The sequence below is a fragment of the Prionailurus viverrinus genome, chromosome D1, assembly GCF_022837055.1.
Source record: "Prionailurus viverrinus isolate Anna chromosome D1, UM_Priviv_1.0, whole genome shotgun sequence".
Classification (NCBI taxonomy): domain Eukaryota; kingdom Metazoa; phylum Chordata; class Mammalia; order Carnivora; family Felidae; genus Prionailurus; species Prionailurus viverrinus.
Genome location: NC_062570.1, coordinates 7,084,354 through 7,110,128, shown reverse-complemented (window position 1 = coordinate 7,110,128; position 25,775 = coordinate 7,084,354). Strand labels below are relative to the sequence as shown.

The 25,775-nt window shown below is 39.1% G+C and overlaps 1 protein-coding gene across 6 annotated transcripts in view; it reads left to right on the top strand.

Annotated features, from left to right (window-relative positions):
- CD1H11orf65 (chromosome D1 C11orf65 homolog) overlaps nt 1–25,517 on the top strand; it is a 60,893-nt gene extending 35,376 nt beyond the window's left edge. For all 6 annotated transcript variants that reach the window (XM_047876788.1, XM_047876790.1, XM_047876785.1 and 3 more), the window contains 4 exons: nt 1,504–1,634; nt 14,120–14,290; nt 22,617–22,672; nt 25,021–25,517. In XM_047876788.1, coding sequence (XP_047732744.1) covers nt 1,504–1,634; nt 14,120–14,290; nt 22,617–22,672; nt 25,021–25,172 — 510 coding nt within the window. In that variant the 3' untranslated portion in view covers nt 25,173–25,517. The remainder of the gene's footprint in view (nt 1–1,503; nt 1,635–14,119; nt 14,291–22,616; nt 22,673–25,020) is intronic.
- Nucleotides 25,518–25,775: the final 258 nt, after the last annotated feature.

Genomic DNA, 25,775 nt, shown 5'->3' with positions numbered 1-25,775 from the left:
TCTTTACATTTGCTTATACTTCTAGTAATCAGCTTTGATCTAGGCCATATTTAGATACTGTTTGGAACTCAGCAGTTTAGTGTCTTTATAACAAAGCAAATTGGAAAATGTTGTTGACTCTATTAATCCTTGGACTAGAGGTGGGAATTTTTTTTTTTTTTAGTGTTTATTTATTTTGAGAGAGAGAGAGGGCATGAGCAGGGGGAGGGGCAGAGAGAGGGAGAGAGAGAACCCCAACCAGGCTCCACCGTGTCAGCACAGAGCCCAACACAGTCCGATCCCACGAACCATGAGATCATACATGACCTGAGCTGAGATCAAGAGTCAATCACTTAACTGGCTGAGCCACCCAGGCACCCCTAGAGGTGGGAATTCTTAAGAAAAAGATGACATTTTCTCTTACAGAGCTTGTAACAACAGATACTGGTGGAAAATCATCTGGATTGTCATGGTGTTTGGAACTTTAACATGTTGTCATATTAATTGAATGGAATGATTTTAAATATACATAGTTCTTAATACGTATATGTGATGTAGGGACTTTTCCATAGACACCCATGTTTTACCTCCTCTTTTTGTGGGGATAATTTCTACCTAAGCATGTTTGGTTAGGTTAACATGATCAGGTTCTATAGCTCTAGATGTCTGTTTATATGGCCTCATATCTTCATTCAAATTTTTAATCTCTGGTATGTAGATTATAGAATGTAGTATATTTAATATACTAAGAATGAAAAGTGAACATGATCGAGTTGTGTATTCACACATTTATTCAACAAATTTTATTGCATACCAAACATATGTCAGGCATTGTACTAGATGCTAGGGATACAATGGTAGATAAAATAGTCCCTTCTCTCAAGTAGTTTGCCTTTTAATTTGGGAGAGACTTAAGTAAAAAAGAGCTTTTCAGTACAGTGTAGTAAATACGTGCTTTAATAGAGACAAATACGTAGTGCTGTGGGGGATAGAAAATTCTCCTCCTTGTTTTTTAATATGTGGTGAAGGAGAGGCAATGATTTGGAAGGAGGAAAAATAGGCAACCAGTTAGGATAGCATGTCATACAGGAAACCACAAACTCTTGGGACAAAATGATGAGACTTCCCTGTTCTTGGAGGGTACCTGTCCTCCCTGAGAAATAGAGTCTTCAAACGTCAACAGCACTGAGAGTAGGTGAGTTTGTTCTTACGAGTAAAGAGTTTGTTCTTAGGAAAAACAAAAACACTATTGGAGTATGTCTTTTCATTTACCCATTCAATGAATAGTTATTAAGTACCTCAGTATGCTAGTGCTTTCTTAGTCTTTCTGTGACATGTGCCTCTGAAAGCTCAATGCGCTATTCACCTGTGGCATAATAAGAAATACCTTAGAGGAGGTGTATTCTCTCCTCTGTTTCTCTCTTGGCATATTCCTACTGAACACACAGAACTTTTGACTGTAGCCAAATTACCTCACAATCAGTATTTCAACACTTTGTGTATTCATTTTCCATTTCTCAACAGTTTTGGGTGTCTCCTGAAAACGTAGAGGTGGGAGACAAAAAAGAAAGCGAATTCCATTTCTCTAAACTGAAGAGAAGGCAAGATATGGAAAAGAAAAGAAAAATTAGAAAAATAGAATGGATGAGGAAAATGTAAGTTGATGAAATAGACTTACTAAATATATACTGTTTTAAGTTCTTCTTAAAAAAATGGTATCACTACGAAAAGAACTGCATGTTATTTTTAAAAAGAAAATGTAAGATAATGTTTATGTTTTAAACAATATTTAGATAAGCAAACATTTAACAAATGCCTGCTATCTGTGAGACACTGTTACTCTCTGAGATATAAATGGAAAAAAGACATGCTTTGATCCCAAGGAAATTACAGTCTATAGGAATATCAGATATGAAAATAAGGATTTACTCTTACGTATCGGGTAACTTGTATTTGGCCCTCCAGATCCACTCTGTACCCTTCTCAACCCTTCTTTCTGTCCTAAGAGACTGACCTAAATGGATTATGCTAAAAGTCATTCTGGACCTTTCTAACAAATGTTTAAAGCAAGCCAAAAAATCAGATTGTTTACAAGTTTACTTCACTGCATACCCAGAACAAATCCCCACAATATTTAAAGGAATACAAACACTTCAGTATCCCAAATCATATAAAATTCACAATGTCTACCATATAGCATTCAGTTACCAAGCATGAAAAGAAACAGGACAATAGATCCCATTTAAGAAGAAAAATTAATTAGTAGCAACAGACCCACCAAAATATCTTTTGAAGGTGAAGGTGAAGGAAACTTTTTAGACAGATAAAAGCTGAATTCTCTTATTATGAGCAGACCAGCACTACAAGAAATTTTTCTGGCAGGAAAAAAAATGGTTCTAGGTAGAAACCTGGATCCATGAAGAACACCAAAAGTGGTAATTATGTAAGTAAATATAAACAACTTTTATTCTTACTACTTAAATCTCTTTAAAAGATAATTAACTATGGAACTGTACACTTAAAGATAGATAAGATGATAAATTTTGTGTTACATGTTCTTTACTGAACTTTTTAAAGATGGGTATTAAAGTTGTAAAGGAATGAATTAATATTGATATTACCAATCAAGTTGTACTTTAATTTTTGATCCCACAATTATATTCCTTTTTCTCTTATATTGAAAATCTGCATTTCAAGCAAAATATAATTGCTTATTTTCCTGACATTACAATTAAATTGTTCAAAAAAACCCAATATAATACCATTATATGATGCAATTAATCACTGAATAAAATTTTTAAAAATTTAAGTTTTTAAAGGTTTTTTTTACTATTTAAAGCAGAAACACCAAGAGTATGTTGTGATGTTTGTAAACTTAGAACAGTGCAAAAGTAAAATGTATGATAATGATGCCATAAAGGTTGGGAGAGATGAGATGGAAGTGTACTGCTAGAGGTCCTGAGTGTGCATATGAAGTAGTATAATAGTGCTTAAAGGTAGACTGTGGTTGTTAAAGATGTATATTACAAACCCCAAAGCAACCATAAAATCAACAAGAACAAAGACGTAAATATAAGAATGTAACGATGGAAATAAAATAGCATCATAAAAAACAATCAGTCCAAAAGAAGGGCGAACAAAGAGGGAAGGAAAGAACGGAGAGGACAAAGAGAAAGCAAATAGCATGATATAGACTGAAATCAATCATATCAATGATAACTTTAAATTCAAGTGGTCTGAGCACCCCAAATAAAGGCAGAGTTTGACAGATTGGATAAGAAAACTATACACAAGGACAGAACAGTCCTAAATACTTGTCTCCTAATAACAGAGCTTCGAAGTACATGAAACAAAAACTAATAGTACCGAAAGGAGAAATAGGCAAATCCAAAATTATAATCAGAGATTTCAAAGCCCTTTCATGAGTGATTGGTAGAACAAGTGGACAGTAACTTAGTAAGGCTAGAGAAGACTTGAGCAAAACTGGACATAATTGGCATCTATAGAGCACTGTACCCAGCATGAGCACTGAATATTCTTTTCTAGTGCTGGTGAAAAATCCCACCAAGATACATTATATTCTAGGTCATAAAACAACCACAAATTTGAAAAAATTAAAATCATACAGAGGATGTTATCTGATCACAATGGAATTACAAAGTAATTAAAAACATAAAAATGAATTAAAAGTAATAAATCAATAAAAAAATTAAAAACAGTAATAACAGAAAATTTTCTGGAAAACGTCCAACTATTTAGATATTAAACAGCATACCTCTATATAATCTATGAGTGCAAGAAGTCACAAGGGAAATTTGAAAATATTTTTGATTTAATGGAAATGAAAATACAACAAAAATTGAAGGATGCAGCTAAAGCAGTACTTACAGAGAATTTTTACTTAAGAGAATTAAATACTTATATTTAAAAAGAAAGATCTCAGGGCACCAGTGTGGCTCAGTTGGTTAAGCATCTAACTTTGGTTCAGGTCATGATCTCATGGTTCACAGGTTCGAGCCCTGCATCAGGCTCTGTGCTGACAGCTAGGAGCCTGCTTCAGATTCTGTGTCTCCCTCTCTCTCTGCCCCTCCCCTCCTGTGCTCTATCTCTCTGTCTCTCAAAAATAAATATTTTTTAAAAATCTCAAATCAGTAATCTAAGCTTCCAACATAAGAACCAGAAAAGAAGAGCAAGTCAAACCCGAAGCAAGTAGAAGAAAGGAAATGATAACAGTAGAAAGCAGTAACATTGCAAACAGAAAACCATCAGCAAAAATGAAGGAAATCAAAACTTGGGTTTTTTTTGAAAAGAGCAATACAGTTTATAAACCTCTAAATAAAAATTTGAAAAGAGAAATGACACATGTAATTCAGAAACATCAGAAATAAAAAGGATGTTTAATCCTATAGGCATTAAAGCAATATAGATGTATTATGAATAATGCATACAAATTTGAAAAATTAGGTGAAAGAAAAATTCATTGAAAGGCATAAACCAAAACTCACTCAAAAAAAACCAAAAAGCATAAATAGGTCCTGCTATTAAATTGAATTTTTAGTTGATAGAAATCCCACAAAGAAAACTCCAGGCACAGATAGATTTCCTGGTGAATTCTAAGAAGCATTTAATAGAGTACAATTTTATACAATATTTCCAGAAATAGGGAATATGTCCCAAAAATATCTATAAAGTATTACCTGAGACTTAAGACTTATAAAAAAAGATATCATAAGAAAATAACAACCAGTATCACTGAAGAACATATATATAGGATAGTAAACATCATAAATGGAGTTTGAGGAATACACAGTTGGTTTAACATTTGGAAATCATTCATTGTTATTTATCATACTAACAGACTTACAAAGAAAATTGGATATGACCATCTCAATAGATGCAGAAAAACTACTACAAAAATCCAACAACCATTCATTATGAACACTCTTATCAAACTAGGAATATAAGAGAACCTCCTCAACCCAATAAAGGAAATCTACAAAAATCCTACAGCTAACATTATACTCAGTGGTGAAAGACTGAATGCTTTATCTCTAAGATGAAGAACAAGGCAAGGATGTCTGCTCTCACCACTTCTTTACAACACTGGACTGAAGGTCCTAGTCCATGCAGTAAAGCAAGGTGGAGGGGGAAGACGCTGAGATTGGAAAAGAAGATCTGAAAGCGTCTTTATCCACAGTTGACATGATTGACTGGGTACACGATCCCAAGGAACCTACCAAAAAGCTACTGGAATTAATAAGTGAGTTTATCAGGGTTGTGAGATACAGAAACCAACTGTACTGCCATATTCCAGCAAGAAACATTGGGAAATTGAATTTTTAAAAAATAACATTTACAGTAGCATAAGGAAATATGAAACACCTAAGAGAAAAAAAATCTGTATGACTTGTACACTAAAAACTGCAAAACATTGCTAAGAGAACTTAAAGAAGACCTAAATAAATGACGAGATATATGGTGGTCGTAGATCAGAAGACTATTGTTAAGATGTCCATTGTCTCCAAATTGGTACCTGCATTCAATGCAGTAACAGTCAAAAGTTCCAGCAGGTTTTTTGGGGAAATTAACAAGTTGATTTGAAAATTTATATGGAAATGCATAGGAGCTAGACTAGCCAAAACAATTTGGAAAAAAAATTTAGAGAACTTTTACTACTTGATTCTAAGACTTACTACAAAGCTACTATACTCAAGACATTGTGGTATCAGCATAAAGATATATAGATTAATGGGACATAGCTGAGAAAACTTACCAATATACATGTGTATCTCACACAGGTGCCAAGGCAATATAATTGGAAAACAATATTCTTTTCAACAAATTGCATATTAAAATCAGAAAAATGAAACTTGATTTTTATCTCACACCATTTATATGAAGTTTTGTATCTGGTGAGAGATCATAGATATAAATGCCCAAACCATAAAATATCTACAGGTAAGCAAAGGAGAAAATCTTAGTGACCTTGGTTCTGGCAAAATATTTTATTTTTTATTTTTACTTATTTTTTATTTTTTCCTATTTTAAGTTTTTTATTGAGGCATAATCTGTATACAATAAAATATACAGATTCTAAGTATAATTAGATGAGTTTTGTCAATTGAATACTTCCATATAACCACCAAACTAAAATCTAGAACATTCCTACCATCATGTCCCATTACAGTTACCCTCACACTCTCACCCTTATTCCATTTTATATCGACAAGCAGTTCATGATAAAATAAAATACAACAATATTTAAATTTTGTATGTCAAATAGTATAACAGCCCCACATAAGTCAAAGCATGTTAACGTCTTTAGAAGAAATTAATTAAAAACTCAAATATGAAAAACCTATTTATCTAGGACAATGGAAGCATCAATTACTCTATTAATAAAGTTATATTAATATGTGGAAGACAATATATCCTTATATTTTAGCACATCTTGAAGGAAGAGGTACATTGAGACCCAATATTTACTAACAAAAAAAATTCAGGTATTTTCTTTGGGCTGTCTGTACATTTGAGTTCTCCTAATACCTCTCTTATTTTATGATGGGCAGTTTATTTCCACTGACTCTAGTTAAAGGTTTGGTATTTTTTGTTTTTGGTTTTTTTTTTTTTGTTTGGTTTGATTTGGGTTTTTTTACAGTATAATTTATTGTCAAATTGGTTTCCATACAACACCCAGTGCTCATCCCAACAGGTGCCCTCCTCAATGCCCATCACCCATTTTCCCCTCTCTCCCACCCCCCATGTACCCTCAGTTTGTTCTCAGTATTTAAGAGTCTCTTATGGTTTGCCTCCTTCCTTCTCTGTAACTTTTCCCCCCCTTTCCCCACCCCTCTGGTCTTCTGTTCAGTTTCTCAGGATCCACATACGAGTGAGAACATATGGTATCTGTCTTTCTCTGCCTGACTTTCCTTAGCATAATACCCTGCAGTTCCATCCACGTTGCTGAAAGTGGCCAGATTTCATTTTTTCTCATTGCCAAGTAGTATTCCATTGTATATATAAAACACATCTTTATCCATTCATCAGTTGATGGACATTTACGCTCTTTCTATAATTTGGCTACTGTTGAAAGTGCTGCTATAAACATTGGGGTACAAGTGCCCCTATGCATCAGCACTCCTGAATCCCTTGGGTAAATTCCTAGCAGTACTATTGCTGGGTCAAAGGGGAGCTCTATTCTTAATTTTTTGAAGAACCTGCACACTGTTTTCCAGAGCGGCTGCACCAGTTTGCATTCCCACCAACAGTGCAAGAGGGTTCCCATTTCTCCGCATCCTCTCCAGCATCTATAGTGTCCCGATTTGTTCGCTTTAGCCACTCTGACTGGAGTGAGGTGGTATGTCAGTGTGTTTTTTGATTTCTCTTTCCCTGATGAGGAGTGACATTGAGCATTTTTTCATGTGTCTGTTAGCCATCTGGATGTCTGCTTTAGAAAAGTGTCTATTCATGTCTTCTTCCCATTTCTTCACTGGATTATTTGTTTTTCGAGTGTGGAGTTTGGTGAGTTCTTGGATACTAGCCCTTTATCCAATATGTCACTTGGCAGATATCTTTTCCCATTCCATTGGTTGCCTTTTAGTTTTGTTGATTGTTTCCTTTGCAGTGCAGAAGCTTTTTATCTTGATGAGGTCCCGATAGTTCATCTTTGCTTTTAATTCCCTTGCCTTTGGAGATGCGTCAAGTAAGAAATAGCTGCAGCTGAGGACAGGGAGTGAATTTTAAGCAGACTCCACACTCAGCACGGAACCCCACACGGGACTTGGTCCCATGACCCTAAGATCATGACCTGAGCTGAAATTGAGTCCTCTGCTTAACTGACTGAGCCACTCAGGCGCCCCAGTGGGGAGCAACAGAGTTCTTGATGAGCTCTGTGGTGGCTGTTTTTACAGACGAGATGACAGCGGGGAAAGCGGTGATGGGATTGGTTCCTTTAGCTCACAGGAATAGTGGAACTTTGAAGTGGTGGCGGTCAGCTGGTGACACAGACTGCAGCTAAGTTCCTTCAATTCAGCAAATCCACACAGCCCCTGGCCCCTGGTATGCTGCTGTTGACCTGACCCATGTTCTTTCCCATCCCAAGCAGTAAACAAAAGGAGAAGCATTTGGCATTGGCACGGAAAGAAGAGGATGTGCCTTTACATCTTACTCTCAGGGCTGTCGGCTCTCCTGCTGTTCCCCCCCCCCCCCCCCCCCGGGGCTTGCACATCCCCGTCCCCACAGACCATTGTGCCTCTCCATTACTTTGGTGACCTTATACTAATCAGATGCAGTGAGCAGAAAATAAGTCCCCAGATGACTTAATAAGACAGATGCACACCAGAAGGAGAGCGATACATTTTGCACAATGTTAAGGGTTTGCCGCATAACTAAAGCTAATGGACATTTGGGGATATCCTTTCTAAAGTGAGAGACAAGTTGCACTACCTTGTACCGTCCACCTTGAAGGCACACAGCACTTAGAGGGGCTCCCTGGATTTAGGGGGTAAAATATGCCCCATTGGGGCATGCTGCTCCAACCCATATTAGAGGTAACCTAAGGAGGCTGCCAGGCTCTAGCGGGACATGGTGTTCTTACAAACATGGTAGCAGGTCCACGGTGTGGTCAAGCTGCCCCACCACTTCCCCTTGATGGCCAAGCAGTCCCGCCAGTATTGGAAATGTCTGTGAGAGACTGTGAACTTGTGTATGGAGTCTCCCAAGAGTTTTAATAAGAGGATCTCAGCACAGAGGGTTTAGGAGAAAGGTAGTGCCTTCTTCTGCCTACAACTGTGTTACATTTGAAAATCAATTCTGGCTCTGCTACTGGGCCCTCATAGAGACTGGATGCTTGGCAGTGGGATTCCAGGTGCCCTGTGACTATGAACTGACCTGGGCTTTATCTAATCCAATGAACCATAAAACTGAGAGTGAACAGCATCATCTCAGAATGAAATGGATGCAGGATAGAAAAGAATGGGTCTGAGAAGGTCCAGAGAGCTCTGTAAGCTGTATGAGCCAGTGCCCAGGTTCCTTCAGCACTGCTTATGTTCACTGGCTCTGCTTCATGTCCATGCCTTTGGCTTCGTAGGGAGTCCCCTGTGACGAGCTAACAGAGAGAGACTACATTAGGTCTCATTCCCCATGGATCTGCGCAGGATTCTGGCAACATCCAAACGTGGACAGTCACTAGATTACAACCCCTCAATAGGCCCAGAAAATGGCCAAGGGTATCCTCCTAGTGAGCCCAACTGGGTTTACACTTCATGTAGGAAGGTGAAATAGCTTGAGACAGGGATCTTATTGACTGTGGGCAGTGGCTAATAACTTCTCACATAATTGGGTACTTGGAATTAAATTGGAAAAGTGGTGATTGGGTGTGGGGACATGTGTACTCAGAATGGGCATAGAGTATACTTGTGTCCTTGTGAATGCCCTCCAAAGGGTTTATGAAGCAGAAAGCCCTAAGTATTCAGATGGACAAGATGATGCATCCTGTGGATGTCGTTTTTTTCACCTGGTTGCTCACTGGAGCCATGTCCAAAGTGGTCATGGGTATCAAGATCAAGGCTACAGATAGACTCATAAACATGGTCTTTTCCTCACGGAGTCTGTTCTGGCTCTATAGTCACAGCTAACTGTACAGTGAAGGCCATTGCTTTGCCTCCAGCAATGGGATGTGCTGGCTGCCTGGCGGCAGGCTGATGATATTGGACCCTTCCCATATAGAGGTGGCATCCCTTTATATGCACAGTGATAAATATTCTGGATGTGTATTTTCTTTCTCAGCTTGCGTTACTTCTGTCAGCAATACGATTTATTATAGAAGCCTTATCCATCATCATTTTATTCCATACAACATTGCCTCTACCCAGGGGGCCCATTTGCAGCAAAAGAAGTGTGGTAATAGGCTGAGAACAACAAAATACACTCACCATATGTGCCATCGCTTAGAAACAGCTGGCTTTGACAGAATGGCAGTGTGATTTGCTGAAGATCAGGCCAAGCACCAGCAGACACACACCTGGTAATAAGTCGTTGCACATGGATGCTAATCTGTCTTATTTCTTTTTTTCTTTCCTCTATTTACTCTCAAAACAGTCCTCATCCATAAGTGAGCTCTGTTTTTCTTTTTTTTTTTCTTTTTTTTAATGTTTATTTTTGAGAGAGAGACAGAACATGAGCGGGGGAGGGGCAAATGAGAGGGAGACACAGAATCCAAAGCAGGCTTCAGGCTCTGAGCTGTCAGCACAGAGCCCGACAACGGGGTTCAGACTTGTGAATTGCAAGATTGTGACCTGAGCCGAAGTCAGATGCTTACCCGACTGAGCCACCCAGGTGCCCTTGAGCTCTGTTTTTCTAATTACATGGACATTCCCAGCTCAGATTCAACAGGTCTTAAGCTGAATTTCTTACATTCCTCATCATAAAAGTTGTTTCTTTTCAGCATTCCTCTCGCCCTCGGTTTATGACACCATCATTTGTTTACCCAGTCATCCAAGCCAGAAAAGTAGAGGTTATGCTTGACTTCTTACCTTTCATCAGCTCCCATGTGTAATCTGTCATAAAGTCCTGTTCTACCTCCAAAGAATCTCCCAAAACTGGCATTTTTCTCCCTCCCTGTGGCATCTTCTCATTGTTCTCCTCTCTCCTGCATCTGCAGAGTCCTTCTGATTGGTTTCTTCCTCTCTAATCTTCTCCCCATCCCTGCAGAAATACTGAAGTGATGTTTCCAAAGCACAAATCACCTCCTTACCTGAGACATGCCAGGGACTCACCCTTAGCTATCCCCACGTGATGCTCCCTCTCCCTAGGTTGCTCTTCTCTGGCTCAGTTACATGGCAACAAGATCTTCATCTTTGATACTTGGCTCACATACCTCCTTAGCTAGGAGATGCCTTCCCTGACTTAGCTAGGCACGGGCACTTTTTTTGGCATGCCCTCATCGATGTCTTACATACTCATTTGTCACACTTCTGCAAATATCTGTATATTTGTCTGCCGCCTCCACTAGGAGCTCCGAAAGGACAGCTTCATTAGACCTAGTAGATGCTTAATGAATATGTGTTGCTTCTTGAATGAGTCAGTGAGTGAGTGAGTGAGTGAGTGAGTGAATCCTTATAACTGGATGTTGTAATGTTTCCTATTTGTAAGGTTGCAGGGGATGGAGAAGAAATGTTGAAGGGATTAAGCCCTGTTTTGGGCTCTGTGCTGACAGCACAGAGCCTGCTTGGAATTCTCTCTCTCCCTCTCTGTCTCTGTCCCTCTCCGCTGGTGCTTGCATACTTTTTCCTTCTCCCTCCCACTCTCTCTCAAAATAAATAAATATTTTAAAAAACCACTTCAGTTCTTACTAGGTATTTTGCATTTTAACTTCTTTGCCTGTTGGTATATTCAGAAAAAATATTTTTGTAATGTTTTCTCTCTTTCAGTTTTCTATTGTAGAAAGAGTAGATCATTTAAAACTGGATATATTGCAACATTACCTATAAAGCCAAAGTTTATATTGTTGTTGTTTTTTTTTAATTTTTTTTTCAACGTTTATTTATTTTTTGGGACAGAGAGAGACAGAGCATGAACGGGGGAGGGGCAGAGAGAGAGGGAGACACAGAATCGGAAACAGGCTCCAGGCTCTGAGCCATCAGCCCAGAGCCCGACGCGGGGCTCGAACTCACGGACCGCGAGATCGTGACCTGGTTGAAGTTGGACGCTTAACCGACTGCGCCACCCAGGCGCCCCTATATTGTTGTTTTAAATATCACTCATTTATTATAAGACAAGGTATGATTGTTATAAGGTAGTCTTCATTCTGGTCACTATTGTTTGTATTCTACTTGCTAGTCTTTTGTTTGATTACTATTATAGCCCACTTAACTATAAATAGTGACTAATATTTGAAGAGTTTAAAACAGAATTAAATTATTGGAATAAGTATTATAATTCTCTTTAAAACAAATCACCTTTCTATATATCCTTGATGAGAGCAAAAATAGGTAACTGAACTGTCATAAATCACTGTTGTCAAAGGAAAAACAAATATCGTCCAGGTTTCCAAATCTAATGTGTATATTTGCAAAGGTAAATTGTGGAGGAAGTCATAAAAAATGTGCTCACTCTTAGCCTTCCAGAAGTTTCTACTTTCTAAATTCATTTTTGTTGTGGCATGAACACTAGTTCATAAACCTAGGCCATCCATTGAGTACCATCATTCATTCATTCATTCATTCATTCGGTACCTACTTTTTTTGAGTGCCTATTATGTTCAGGGAATTTGGGTAGAAGAATGCAGGCTCCACAAAGGAATCCCACCTCTGTACACAGTGCTTTGCAAATGGCGGTGGCAGAAAAGTTGTGAATTCACACTTTCTTAGAATTTGTGCTCTTACTAATCAATATAAATCAAGAGGCATGTTCCTGCTTTTATGAAATTAGCTCCCATGGATCATTATCTATTTAAAGTTTGAGAAAGCAGAAACTTCATGAGGGCAGAGACATATCTTGTCACTGCCCTACCCCTTGCCATCCAGGAGTTGGTAAGTCTTCTTTTGTTGAATGCTTACTATGTGCTAGTCATCATTCTGAATGCTTTATAGGGACTTAACCTCTCAAGAATGCTAAGAAGAGGAGTGATGTGATTACCATTTTAAGGTAATCTGAGGCCCAGAAAGACTAGGTTATTTGGCAAAACTCATAGAGCTAGTAAATCACAGAAGCAAGACTCAAAGCCAGATAGTTGGATATCGGAGTCCTACCTAGCTCTATACTCCCACCATGACACTTCCTAATCAATGTTGACTTAATAAGTGAAAACAATTTCAGAGAAAGTTAACTTTAAAAATGGAATACAGGGGCGCCTGGGTGGCGCAGTCGGTTAAGCGTCCGACTTCAGCCAGGTCACGATCTCGCGGTCCGTGAGTTCGAGCCCCGCGTCGGGCTCTGGGCTGATGGCTCAGAGCCTGGAGCCTGTTTCCGATTCTGTGTCTCCCTCTCCCTCTGCCCCTCCCCCGTTAATGCTCTGTCTCTCTCTGTCCCAAAAATAAATAAACGTTGAAAAAAAAATTAAAAATGGAATACAAATGTAGATCTTAAAATGAAAAACCAAAAGAAAAATGCACCTTTCTAATATTCTTTGTGAGGAATGCTAACTTATCTCTACGCACTCAGTTCTCGTTGTGTGGATGCATTCATTTATGTGCTCAGACTACCGTAAGACAGAACAGTGCTGCCCAAGAAGTCTGGACTTGGAGTCAAATTCAAACACTGGCTCTGGCATCTATTTACTATGCACATGATCTTGAAGAATTTAACTTGTTCAGCTTTTGACTTCCTCATCCATAAAATGGAAATAAAAATAGCTGTCACAAACGGCTTTGTCTTTTTAAAGTGAATCAGGGGCGCCTGGGTGGCGCAGTCGGTTAAGCATCCGACTTCAGCCAGGTCATGATCTCGCGGTCTGTGAGTTCGAGCCCCGCGTCGGGCTCTGGGCTGATGGCTCAGAGCCTGGAGCCTGTTTCCGATTCTGTGTCTCCCTCTCTCTCTGCCCCTCCCCCGTTCATGCTCTGTCTCTCTCTGTCCCAAAAATAAATAAAAACGTTGAAAAAAAAATTTAAAGTGAATCAAACACGATGATGTATGAAAAGTACCTGACACAAAAAAAGATGTTACCATCTTGTCTTCCCTTTGCCTCTCCCTCCCTTTCTCCTTCTTGCTCCCCTCCCCTTTACTCTTCTTACCTGCCGTTAGCCATGTGACCTCATAAAAGTCAGTCAACTCTTCCAGGACTTAATTTCTCTCCTATAAGACAAGAGGACTAGTTATTTGGTTCCCAAGATCCTTTGACTCTATAATCCTATGATTCAGTGATTTAATAACTTGCTTTTTCATCATAACAGCCCAGTGTACTGAGGGGTGGGTTTTGAAATGAGGCCTCACTGTTTAGTGCGGTTGGCTAAGTTGTTTTGTTTTGTTTTTTCCCAAACATCCCATCACATAGAACCTGGTCTGAATGTATTTGAGTTAAATAGGGTGAAAACTTGGTTTAAATATGTAAATAGTTTTGCAATAACAACACATATGTTAACTGCATCTACTAGTAATCACCTGTCTGACAAGGTTTATATCTCCCTTCCCTTCCCCTGTTTAGGTACTATACAGGAAGCCTAGAGGCTAGGTCAACAAATGCTAAAACTCTAGGTTTAATCCACACAGCAACGAAGGGGCTAATGAGAGCTGTCGAAATCGGTGGAATAGATTCGGTGATGGAATGGGAGGTGGATGAAGTGCTCAACTGGACAAACACGCTGAACTTTGATGAGTAAATACATGCTGCTTTTGTTGGGGAGCAGGGCAGGCCTCATATATTTTTCTGTTTCCCACTCCCGTGTTGAATATTGGACCCACAAATGTAATATTTACTTTAAAAAAGAGTATTGTCTAGAAAAAAGAAGAAATGAAGGAAGAATATTTAAAAAGATGATGTAAAAGTAGAAAAGGAAAATTAGACTTAGGTGTTCTTTTTTTTTTTTTTTAATGTTTATTTTTGAGAGAGAAAGAGAGTGTGAGAGGGGGAGGTGCAGAGGGAGAGAGGGACATAGGATCCAAAGCAGGCTCTGCTCTAACTACAGACAGCCTGATGCCGGGCTCGAGCTTGCAAACCACGAGATCGTGACGTGAGCCAGAGTCAGAAGCTTAACTGACTGAGCCACCCACTCACCCCTAGGTGTTCTTTTTTTTAATTGAAGTGTAGTCAACTTACAATGTTATATGAGTTTTAGGTCTATAACATAGTGATTCAGCAATTCTATAGATAGCTCGGTGCTCACCACATGAAGTATACTCCCCATGTGTCACCATACAACTTTACTACAACATTATTAACTATTCCCGATGCTGTACTTTTCACATCTGTGACTTACTTATTTTGTAACTCGAAGTTTGTACCTCATGATCCCCTGTATCTATTTCAAACATCCCTCCAGCCACCTCCCCTTTGACAACCACTAGTTCTTTCTATTTTTTGTTTATTCATTTATTTTTTTTCTTAGATACCACACAAAGTGAAATCTTATGGTACTTGTCTTTCTCCATATAACTAATTTCACCTAGCACTATACCTTCTAGGTTCGTCCATATTTTCACATATGTCAAGATCGCATTCTTTCTTTATGGCTGAGTAATATTCCACTATATATCCATTCATCCATCAGTGGACACTTGGGTTGCTTCTATTTTGTGGCTACTGTAAATAATGTTGCAGTAAACATATATATCTTTACAAATCCGTATTTTTTTTTCTTTTGGTAAATACCCAGTAGTGAAATTACTGGATCAAATGGTATTTCTATTTTTAATTTTTAGGAACATCTGTAATATTTTCCACTGTAGTGCACCAATTTACATTCCCATCAACAGTGCCTGAGGGTTTCCTTTTCTCCACATCCTCACCAATGGTTACTGTTTCTTGTCTTTTTGATTCTAGGCACTTTGACAAGTAGAGGGTGACATCTCATTGTGGGTTTAATTTGCATTTGCCTCATGATTAGTGATGTTGAGCATCTTCATAAATTTATTGGCCATCTGTATGTCTTCTTTGAAAAAAAAATGTTTATTCGTGTGTCTTCTGCCCATTTTGAATTCTTTGTTTTTTGTGTGTTTGTTGAGTTGTTAAGCTCTTTATATATTTTGGATATTAACCCCCTATTGAATATTTCATCTGTAAATACCTCCCATTCAGTAGGTTGCCTTTTCATTTTGTTTACAGTTTACTTTGCTTTGTAAAAACTTTTTATTTTGGTGTAATCCCAGTAGTTTATTTTTGGTTTTGTGTTCTTTGCCTGAGGAGACATAGCTAGAAAAATGTTTGTAAGGCCAATATTGAGAAATAACTGCCTACATTTTTTTTCCCTAAGAGATTTATGGTTTTAGGTCTCACATTTAGGTCTGTAATCATTTTGAGTTTATTTTTCTGTGTGGTTTGAGAAAGTAGTCCAGCTTCGTTCTTTTGCATGTAGCTGTCCAGTTTAACCAGCGCTATTTATTGAAGAGAATATTGTATATTCTTGCCTCCTTTGTCATAGACTACTTGATCATATAAGCATGGATCTATTTCTGGCTCTGTATCCTATTCCACTGATTTACATGCCTGTTTTTGTGCCAATACCAAACTGTTTTAATTACTATAGCTTTGTGTAGTGTATTTTGAGATCTCGGATTGTGATACCTCCAGCTTTGTTCTTTCTCAAGATTGCTTTGGCTATTTGGGGTCTTTTGTGTTTCCATATGACTTTGTAGGATTGTATGGTTTGTTCTGTGAGTAATGCTCTTGGTATTTTGATAGGGATTGCAATTAAATCTGTGTATTGCTTTGGGTAGTATGAACATTTTAGCAACATAAGTCTTCTAAAGTGCGAGCACAGTATATCTTTCTCTTTGTGTTGTGTTCATTTGCGTTCATCTGTGTCTTACTGTTTTCAGAGTATGGGTCTTTCACCACCTTGGTTAAGTTTTTTTCCTAGGTATTTTATTCTTTTTGGTGCAGTTGTACATGGAATTGTTTTCTTAATTTCTCTTTCTGCTACTTCATTATTAGTGCTTAGAAATGCAACAGATTTCTGTATTATATTAATTTTGCATTCTGCAACTTTGCTAAACTCATTTATGAGTTCTAATAGCTTTTTGGTGGCGTCCTTCAGGTTTTCTATATATAGTATCATGTCAACTGCAAATAGTGACAGTTTGACTTCTTCCTTACCAATTTAGATGCCTTTTATTTCTTGTTTTGTTGTTGTGGCTAGGACTTCGAGTACTATGTTCAATAAAAGTGGTGAGTAGACGTTCTTGCCTTGTTCCTGATTTTGGAAGAAAGGCTCTCAGTTTTTCACCGTTGTGAGCTATGGGTTTTTCCTATGTAGCCTTTATTATATTGAGGTATATTCCCTCTAAACCCACTTGTTTGAGAGTTGTTGTTTTTTTTTTTTTTTATCATGAATGATGTTGTATTTTGTCAGATGGTTTTTTTCCCGTCTATTGAGAGGATCATATGTTTTTTCTTCTTCTTCTTGTTAACATGATGTATCATATTGATTTGCAGCTCCTGAGCCCCTTTTGCATCCCTAGACTAAATCCCACTTGCTTGTGGTGAATTAATCTTTCAGTGTATTATTGAATTCACTTTGTTAATATTTTGTTGAGGATTTTTGCATCTATGTTATCAGGTCAATTAGCCCACAGTTTCGTTTGGTTTTGTGTTTCTGTCATGTCTGACTGGTTCTGGTATCAGGGTGATACTGGCCTCACAGAATGAATTTGGAAGTTTTCCTTTCTCTTCTATTTTTTGGAACATTTGAGAGGAATACGTATTAACTTTTCTTAAAATGTTTGGTAGGGGCACCTGGGTGGCTCAGTCGGTTAAGCATGCAACTTCAGCTCAGGTCATGATCTCAGGTTTGTGGGTTCAAGCCCTGTGTCTGGCTCTGTGCTGACAGCTCAGAGCCTGAAGCCTGCTTCAAATTCTGTGTCTCCCTCTGTCTCTGCCCCTCCCCTGCTCTCACTCTGTCTCTCTCTCTCTCCAAAAATAAATAAGCATTAAAAAATTTTAAATGTTTGGTAGAATTCATGTATGAAGGCGTATAGTCATGGACTTTTGTTTGTTGAGAGGTTTTTGATTACTGATTCATTTTCATTACTAGTAATTGACGTGTTCAAATTTTACTATTTCTTCCTCATTCACTTTTAGAACATTGTATGCTTCTAGGAATGTATCCATTTATTTTACATAACATTCTCTTATAATCTTTTGTATTTTGGGCATCTGCTGTAATTTCTCCTTCATTTCTGATTTTATTCTCTTTTTTTCTTGATGAGTCTAAAGGTTTATCAGTTTTGTTGATCTTTTCAGAGAACTACCTCTTGGTTCCATTGATCCTTTCTATTTTTCTTTTAGTGTCTATGTTATTTATTTCCTCTCTAATCTTTATTATTTTTTCCTCTTACTAGCTTTGGGCTTAGTTCTTTTTTTTTTTTTTTTCGGTTCCTTAGGTGTAAGCTAGCTTGTTTGAGGTTTTTCTTGTCTCTTGAGTTAGGCCTGAATTACTATAAACTTGCCTCTTAGAACAGCCTTTGCTGCATCCCACTGATTTTGGACTGTTGTGCTTTCATTTTCATTTGTTTCCGTGTATTTCTTATTTCCTCTCTGATTTCTTGGTTGACCCATTGGCTATTTAGTAGTATGTTGTTTAGCTTCCATGTGTTTGTGATTTTTTTTTTCAGTTTTTTTCTTTTTTTAACTGATTTCTAGTTTCATACTGTTGTGGTCAGAAAAGATGCTTGATGTGATTTCAGTCTTTGTAAATTTATTAACACTTGTTTTCTGGCCTGGCTTTGTGGTCTAACATTTGATCTGTCTTGGAGAATGTCCTTTGTGCATGCTCTTGAAAAGAATACATATTCTGCATTTGGATGGAATTTTCTCTAGACATCTGTTAGCTTCATCTGGTCTAATATATCGTTCAGAGCCACTGTTTTCTTTTTCTTTTTTTTTTTTTTCAATATATGAAATTTATTGTCAAATTGGTTTCCATACAACACCCAGTGCTCATCCCAAAAGGTGCCCTCCTCAATACCCATCACCCACCCTCCCCTCCCTCCCACCCCCCATCAACCCTCAGTTTGTTCTCAGTTTTTAACAGTCTCTTATGCTTTGGCTCTCTCCCACTCTAACCTCTTTTTTTTTTTCTTCCCCTCCCCCATGGGTTTCTGTTAAGTTTCTCAGGATCCACATAAGAGTGAAACCATATGGTATCTGTCTTTCTCTGTATGGCTTATTTCACTTAACATCACACTCTCCAGTTCCATCCACGTTGCTACAAAAGGCCATATTTCATTTTTTCTCATTGCCACATAGTATTCCATTGTGTATATAAACCACAATTTCTTTATCCATTCATCAGTTGATGGACATTTAGGCTCTTTCCATAATTTGGCTATTGTTGAGAGTGCTGCTATAAACATTGGGGTACAAGTGCCCCTATGCATCAGTACTCCTGTATCCCTTGGATAAATTCCTAGCAGTGCTATTGCTGGGTCATAGGGTAGGTCTATTTTTAATTTTCTGAGGAACCTCCACATTGCTTTCCAGAGCGGCTGCACCAATTTGCACTGTTTTCTTATTGATTTTCCGTGTGGGCAGTCTGGCCATTGACATAGATGTGGTGTTAAAATCCCCTAGTATTATTATATAATTGTCTGTTTCTCCCTTCATATCTGTTAACATTTGCTAGATGCCTCTGTGTTGGGTGCAGAGATATTTACAATGGTTATATCATCTTGTTGGATTGATCCCTTCATCATTGTGTAATGCCATTCTTTGTCCCTTGCTTCTTTGTTTTAAAGTCTATCTTGTCTGATATAAATATTGCTACCCTGGCTTTTTTTCTGCTTCAATTTGCATTATTCCATGCCTTCACTTTCAGTCTATATGTGTCTTTAGTTTGAAGTGATTTCTTACAGGCAGCATATAGGTCTTGTGTTTTAATCCATTTCCTCGCCCTTTGTCTTTTGATTGGAATGTTTAGTCAGTTTTCATTTAAAGAACTTGTTCATAGGTAAACACTTACTGCCATTTTGTTAATTTTTTTCTGCTCGTTTTTGTAGTTCTTTTCTGTTCCTTTCTTGTTCTCTTGCTTTCTTTTGTATGGTTTGATGGCTTTCTTTAGTGCTGTGTTACAGTATTCTAACTTTTCCTATTGGGCCCTGGACAACAAAAGTTTCCCAGGAATCCAGCATGATAATTTGGGAATATTTCATTAACATTACTGAGCTCAAGCTACTGATTATCTCAGGCAAGACCAAACTTGCAAAGACCCTCCGCTACTAATGGCAGATGTCAGGTGTAAGTACCTTTTCCACAGCATATTCATGGTCTTCACAGTCTTCTCTTTGTTAGATCTTTGTAGTCATTTAGATGTTCGTAGCTGTCTCAATGACACCTAGTTTGTTGAGAATTTCAGAGTCTGACATTTCCCTTCAGGAAAATTTGTAGCCACTGAAATCTGTGGACAGTTTTCAATAGTCAGAGCATTAGAATGACATAAATGTGTTGAACATTGATGTTGAATGGTACAAGCCTGTCTCTTCCCAAAAGGCTTGTGTGCCAGCCCCTGGTATGACAGATGGACCCTTCACTGGGAACCGTCATGTGCGTCTTATGACGCACATTATAACAGTACCAACTGAGTACAATATTGTTATTATGTACTTTAAAGAATAGGCAGAGTCAACTTAACTCCTGGACTCAAGTACACTGATGAGTACTGTTGTCCTTCTGTGGTATCCACAGATATGTTGCTGCAGGCACTTAGAATGTAAAACAGTCCTTGTGTTAGCGTCACCAACTCACCCACAGGATGGCCACGGTGACTGTTGCCAGCGTTTATCCCGCTGGACTTCAGGGTCATCTTCTCTATCAAGATGGTTGTTCCTCTTCCAGGGTCTTCCTATTTTTCAAACCTGCAAGTGAATTTTGACATAACCTGTTACATGGTCAGCTGCTGGACTAGCTTTGTCTCCTGATATTCTGTGAATCCTGTTGGTGAGAGCTCTTTGCCCGTGTGTGTTATGGGTAGTCTCCATGTCTGGAGCTGCTCCTTTGATATCTAAGATGTGTAGTTAAGTGGCCTTTATAGCCAGGGACTTTGCCTGGGCCATTAAGATGTTAAGTGTAGATTTCTGAGGGATTCAGCATAGATTCCATATACACTTTATTCTGTAAAAAAAAGTTCCAAAAATATCTTCGTGGGAAAGACAGATGAGCTCTACGATATACGCAGCATGGTAATGCTCTCATTAGATTGTTGCTTCTGTTTGTAAAACTTAGATTTCTTATCAGTTACAGCTGGTATGTTCATGATGAGAAAAAATTTTTTATAAATTTTTATCAATTAAATAAATTCATGTCCTAATCGCAGGTAGAACAGGGTTATCGATCAGCTTAAAGATGAGATATGTTTGTGCCCCAGACTGTTAGGTCATAGAATAAATTGATTGAAGGTCCTTTATCTTGGTTCCTTGAAAGTGGAATGAGAACTTTCAGTATATGAACCCAAGGAAGGAGGATGATTGACCAACACCTGATAGCACTCCTATCCGAGCAACCACTGAGGATGGAATTGGTCTAAAGTTTTTTTTTTAAGTTTATTTATTTATTTTGAAAGAAACAGAGACAGCAAGAGCGGAGGAGGGGGGGAGAGGGAGCGGGAGAGGGAGAGAGAGAGAGAGAGAGAGAGAGAGAAAGAGAGAGAGAGAATGAATGAATGAATCCCAAGCGGGCTCTGCACCACCAACCAGCACAGAGCCAGACACAGGGCTTGACCTCACGAAACTGGGATCATGACCTGAGCCAAAACCAAGAAACGCACGCTCAGCTGACTGAGTCCCCCAAGCACCCTGAATTTACCTGAATTTAAGGTCAAGCCAGATTGAATTGTCTACCAAGACATCCTGGAGGGAGTTTCCACTGCCTTCTGTTTTGTTGCACCTTTTTCATGTGACAGTAACCCAGGAGCACCCATTTAAGGCTATAAAGTTCTTGGAGCAAAGGTACCAGTAACAGGAAGGAGACAAATTAGACACGATACTTTGTTTTAATTAAATACTCTTGGATAATATATACCTTCCTATACCAACAACAACAAAACTTCAGAAACAGCAGAACTAAAAATTCACATGGAATATATAAATACTTGAAAAATCACAGAGTTTTCTGAATTATATGATTCAGAATTCTCATTTTTGCTCTACGAGGTCCCTTTTCAGCACCTTTTGGTACCAACTCCTTACTTGATTTCTTGGGTGCAACCACCTCCTTACGTGATTTCAAGGAGGCTTGGGAAAGGGGGGTGCAGAGCCTAAGATGAAATAGGGTAAGTCTCAGGAAACCTGCCTCTTGAAAGGCATCTTAACCTCCTCTTTGTAGCTCATCAGGTAGCCTTATCCCTTCCTGTTCTACCTCTTCCTGGGCTGCCTTGTCTACCTGTTTAGGGAACAGATGTGGCAGCCCTGAAGTTGTGCTTGATTTAAGTGTCATTGCTCATATTTACGGGACACGACAAAGGTAGCATTGTTGTCCCAGTAAGATCATAAAGCACACACTTTTCATTTCCGTTGACATGCTGGAAACCGTAAGTCTGGCAATCCAGAGCCAAGGAGAAAGTTTGTTGGGTTGTTGTTGTTGTTGTTTTCCCCTGACTTTTTCCCTCCCAGAGAATTTTCTGTTTGTACTTTTAATTTAGAAATTAAGATCTTAGTATGCCCTCAATTGAGGACATGATCTTGCAAGAAGGAAACAGGATAAAATGAGATGATGTGTGCTGGACGAGCTCAGAGGGCACGAATATGGTAGATGGTAGGCACCATTTTTATTCCTCCTCCAATTCCTTGTTCTAGGGGTTACTTTAGATACATGAGAGTTAGTTGGACATGGAAAAGTCATGAGAATTAGACATTTGCACCTGTGAATTAGTTGGCATCAGTTCAAGATTTCATAGAGAAAGTGGAATTTTAGAAGTAGTCTAACACGTACTAATGGATCAGTTGATTACTAATACGTTGATTCAGTTTAATGAATGCCCATATAATGTGCTTAGGTATATTGCCAACTGGAAGGAAATTGCTACAAGCAACTCTTCAGCTAACTTCAAAAGTAGGTGATTTTGAGGGTTGCTGGAGGGGAGGTGGCTGGGGGATGGGCCAGATGGGTGACGGACGTCGAGGAGGGCACTTTTCGGGATGAGCACCGGGTGTCATATGTAAGAGGTGAATCACCAGTTTCTGCTCCTGAAGCCAAGACTACACTGGATGTTAACTAACTTGAATGTAAATTTTTAAAAAAGTAGGTGACTTTTAGTAATACTTTATGGGAAATTCTTATGAAGAAAATGATACATTCCACACACGGACATGCTTCGAAGCACCTAGCATTTCAGCACCCTACACTGTGCAGAGACACCAATGAATTTGCCAAGTCATTTGTACCTTTATGTGTAAGATTGTTATTTGGGAATAGAAGAAAATTTTGTTTTATTTAGGTTGGAAAAATGGTTTCAAGAAATGAATCCTCCCCTTAAAAAGTTGCTTCTCTCATGGTTTCCATAATTATTTTTAATGAGCAAGCTTCATTTGGCAAAATAAACGCCTCAAAATGTTAGGAGTGTTCTTGAGGCCCTGTGTCGCCATTGTGCTGCCGCGGATAGCATGTTGAGGAGGCATAGTCTCATGTCCTAGAAATATCACTAGTCCTAACATAGCTAATGCCTAATTGGGGTTATTGTACATTCTGGGGGTCCGGGTTCTGTCCTGCGATCGCCAGTGAGAGGCAGTACAGCAGAGAGGTTACACTGGTGGGGTGTTGATTCAGGCTGCCTGGCTTTGATTTCTGGCCCTACAGTGTACTGGCTGCGTGATCCTGGGGAAGTTACCAGCTCGGTTTCCCCATCTCTAAAATGAGAATAACAGTGGCAGCTCTTAGGTCGTTGTGAGGTAATAAGAGATAATACATGTGAAGAGCTTAGAATGGCGCCTCGAATGTAACACGTACTCCCTAAGCGTCAGCTGTCATTCGCCTCAACCTACCCACTTATTTCCGAGCCAGAGCCGCCCCCACGGTCCAAGCATCCTTCATCCACTTCAGGCTTCTCCCAACAGCCTCCAAACTGGTAAGCAGCCAGGGTGCTCCCCTCACAATAGGTAATGATCTTTTACAGATTTAAATCAGTACAGTTAAAGCATTTGTTTAACAAAATCTTCTCTTTCAATTACTGTGTGAAGTGCTGTCTGAAAGCGCTTTATAAGATTAACTCGTTTAATTTTCAGAACAACTCAGTGAGACGAGGTTCCTGTTACAGATGAGCAAAGAGATACCAAGTTACTTGCTCAAGGTCACCCAGTCAGTTCCTGGGATGGCTGGGATTTGAACTGAGGCAGGCTAGCTTCAGAAACCATGCTCTTTAACGACAAGGACCTTCTGCAGCTTCTCCTAATTTTCCACTGCTTTTGAAATAAAACCCTGACGTCATCATGGCCTTCTGGCTCCGCCTCTGGCCACCCTTCCACTCTTACGCCCTGCAGGCCCCCCCCTCACTCCCAAACCTGCATCACCAGCCTCTCTTGCCTGTTCCTCAGAAATGCTCTGCGGTGGTTTCCGCTCGAGGGCTTTCATGGAGTTGATGGCCTTCTAGAGAACAGCTGTAGGTAACTACCCTGACTTGACTGCAGGGATTTGTCTCTTTGATACTAAATCCCCAGTATGTAGCAAGTAGTAGGTCCTCAATGGCAGAGGAAAGAATATGAAGGAATGACAAGTATAAAAACCGAAGCAGAGAATATAAATACTGAGTTAAAAGAGGTTACTGTGAAGAGAAGCAAAGTGATAGCATGGTCATTGGAAGGGGCATAGAATCGAGTGGTGGAGATTTGCACTATGAGCGAAGTCAGTGGAAGATGACGCGTGGTGGTTGGTGGCATGGGAGAAGAGGAGAGAATGTGTGTCATTACTCCAAGAAGCACGAGGAAATCAAATCACGAGAAGGTTTGGAACCTTTTCTCTGGAACCGTGAGCTAATAATCATGGAGCACTAGCTAAATGTCAAACTAACTAAAACGCAGTTTTTTTACATGCACCATCGCACTTAATTCTCATGATTATGAGGTACGTATGTGCTATTACTATCCCCGTTTTACAGATGAGGACATGGAGAGGCTAAGTAACTTGCCCCAAATTACACAGCTACTTAGTAGCGGATCAAACCTCAAATCCAGGTCCTGCAGAACCTTTTGTAGACCATGGACCTCTATGGTAGTGAAAAGTAGGATGAACTGAGAAACTTGAGACACGTATGGTTTCAGTTAAGTAGTAGGATAGAAAAGTGCCTGCTTGAAGCAGGGTAGGAAGGGATGGGAAAAGGACCTTACGTGGCATATAGTGAGTAGCATATTGAATGAGTCTACACCTTACATGTGACACCTTTCTAAACATTTGTCATTTCTCTCTAGGTTTCCCATTTGAGCAAGCACGGAAACAAGGATACGACTGTGCAGATATATCAGAGGAGAAATTGGGAATCCCAGAAGATACTTTAGATGGAAGTTTTTATGAAAAACCAAATTTTCCTAGACTATCACCCGATCTCACTTACGGAGTATAAAGTTCTCCGCTTTCCTGAGCGGTAGCCCTTCACCCCGACTCCATCAGTTACTGTCAAGAGATCGTTTACTCTGACTGGAATGACTTGTGTGTTCTTGGCACAGAATCTGTCTACCTCAAGTAAATAAGGAAGCCTAAAGAGAAATAAGACATCAGACTCAAAACAACGGTCATGAAAGTGTAGAAATTATTCCTTGTATTCGAAGAAACTGCAGTAATCTCACAGTCACACGTAAATAAATACATTTAGGTGCAAAAAAAAAAATCTTTGGATTTTCTTCTTGAAGCATTCTTCGGGTGTTCATGTCAGAGCTCTTTTTCCATTTAAAAAAGGAAAGGGGCACTTGGGTGGCTCAGTCTGTTAAGCGTCCAGCTTCGAGTCAGGTCATGATCTTGGGGTCAGGTTGTTGGTCAGTGAGTTCGAGCCCCACGTCGGGCTCTGTGCTGACAGCTCGGAGTCTGGAGCCTGCTTCGGATTCTGTGTTGCCCTCTCTCTCTGCCCCTCCCCCACTCATGCTCTGTCTCTGTCTCTCAAAAATGAATAAATGTTAAAAAAAAATTAATAAATAATCTAAAAGGAATAAGGGCAGTGTAACAAGTTTTC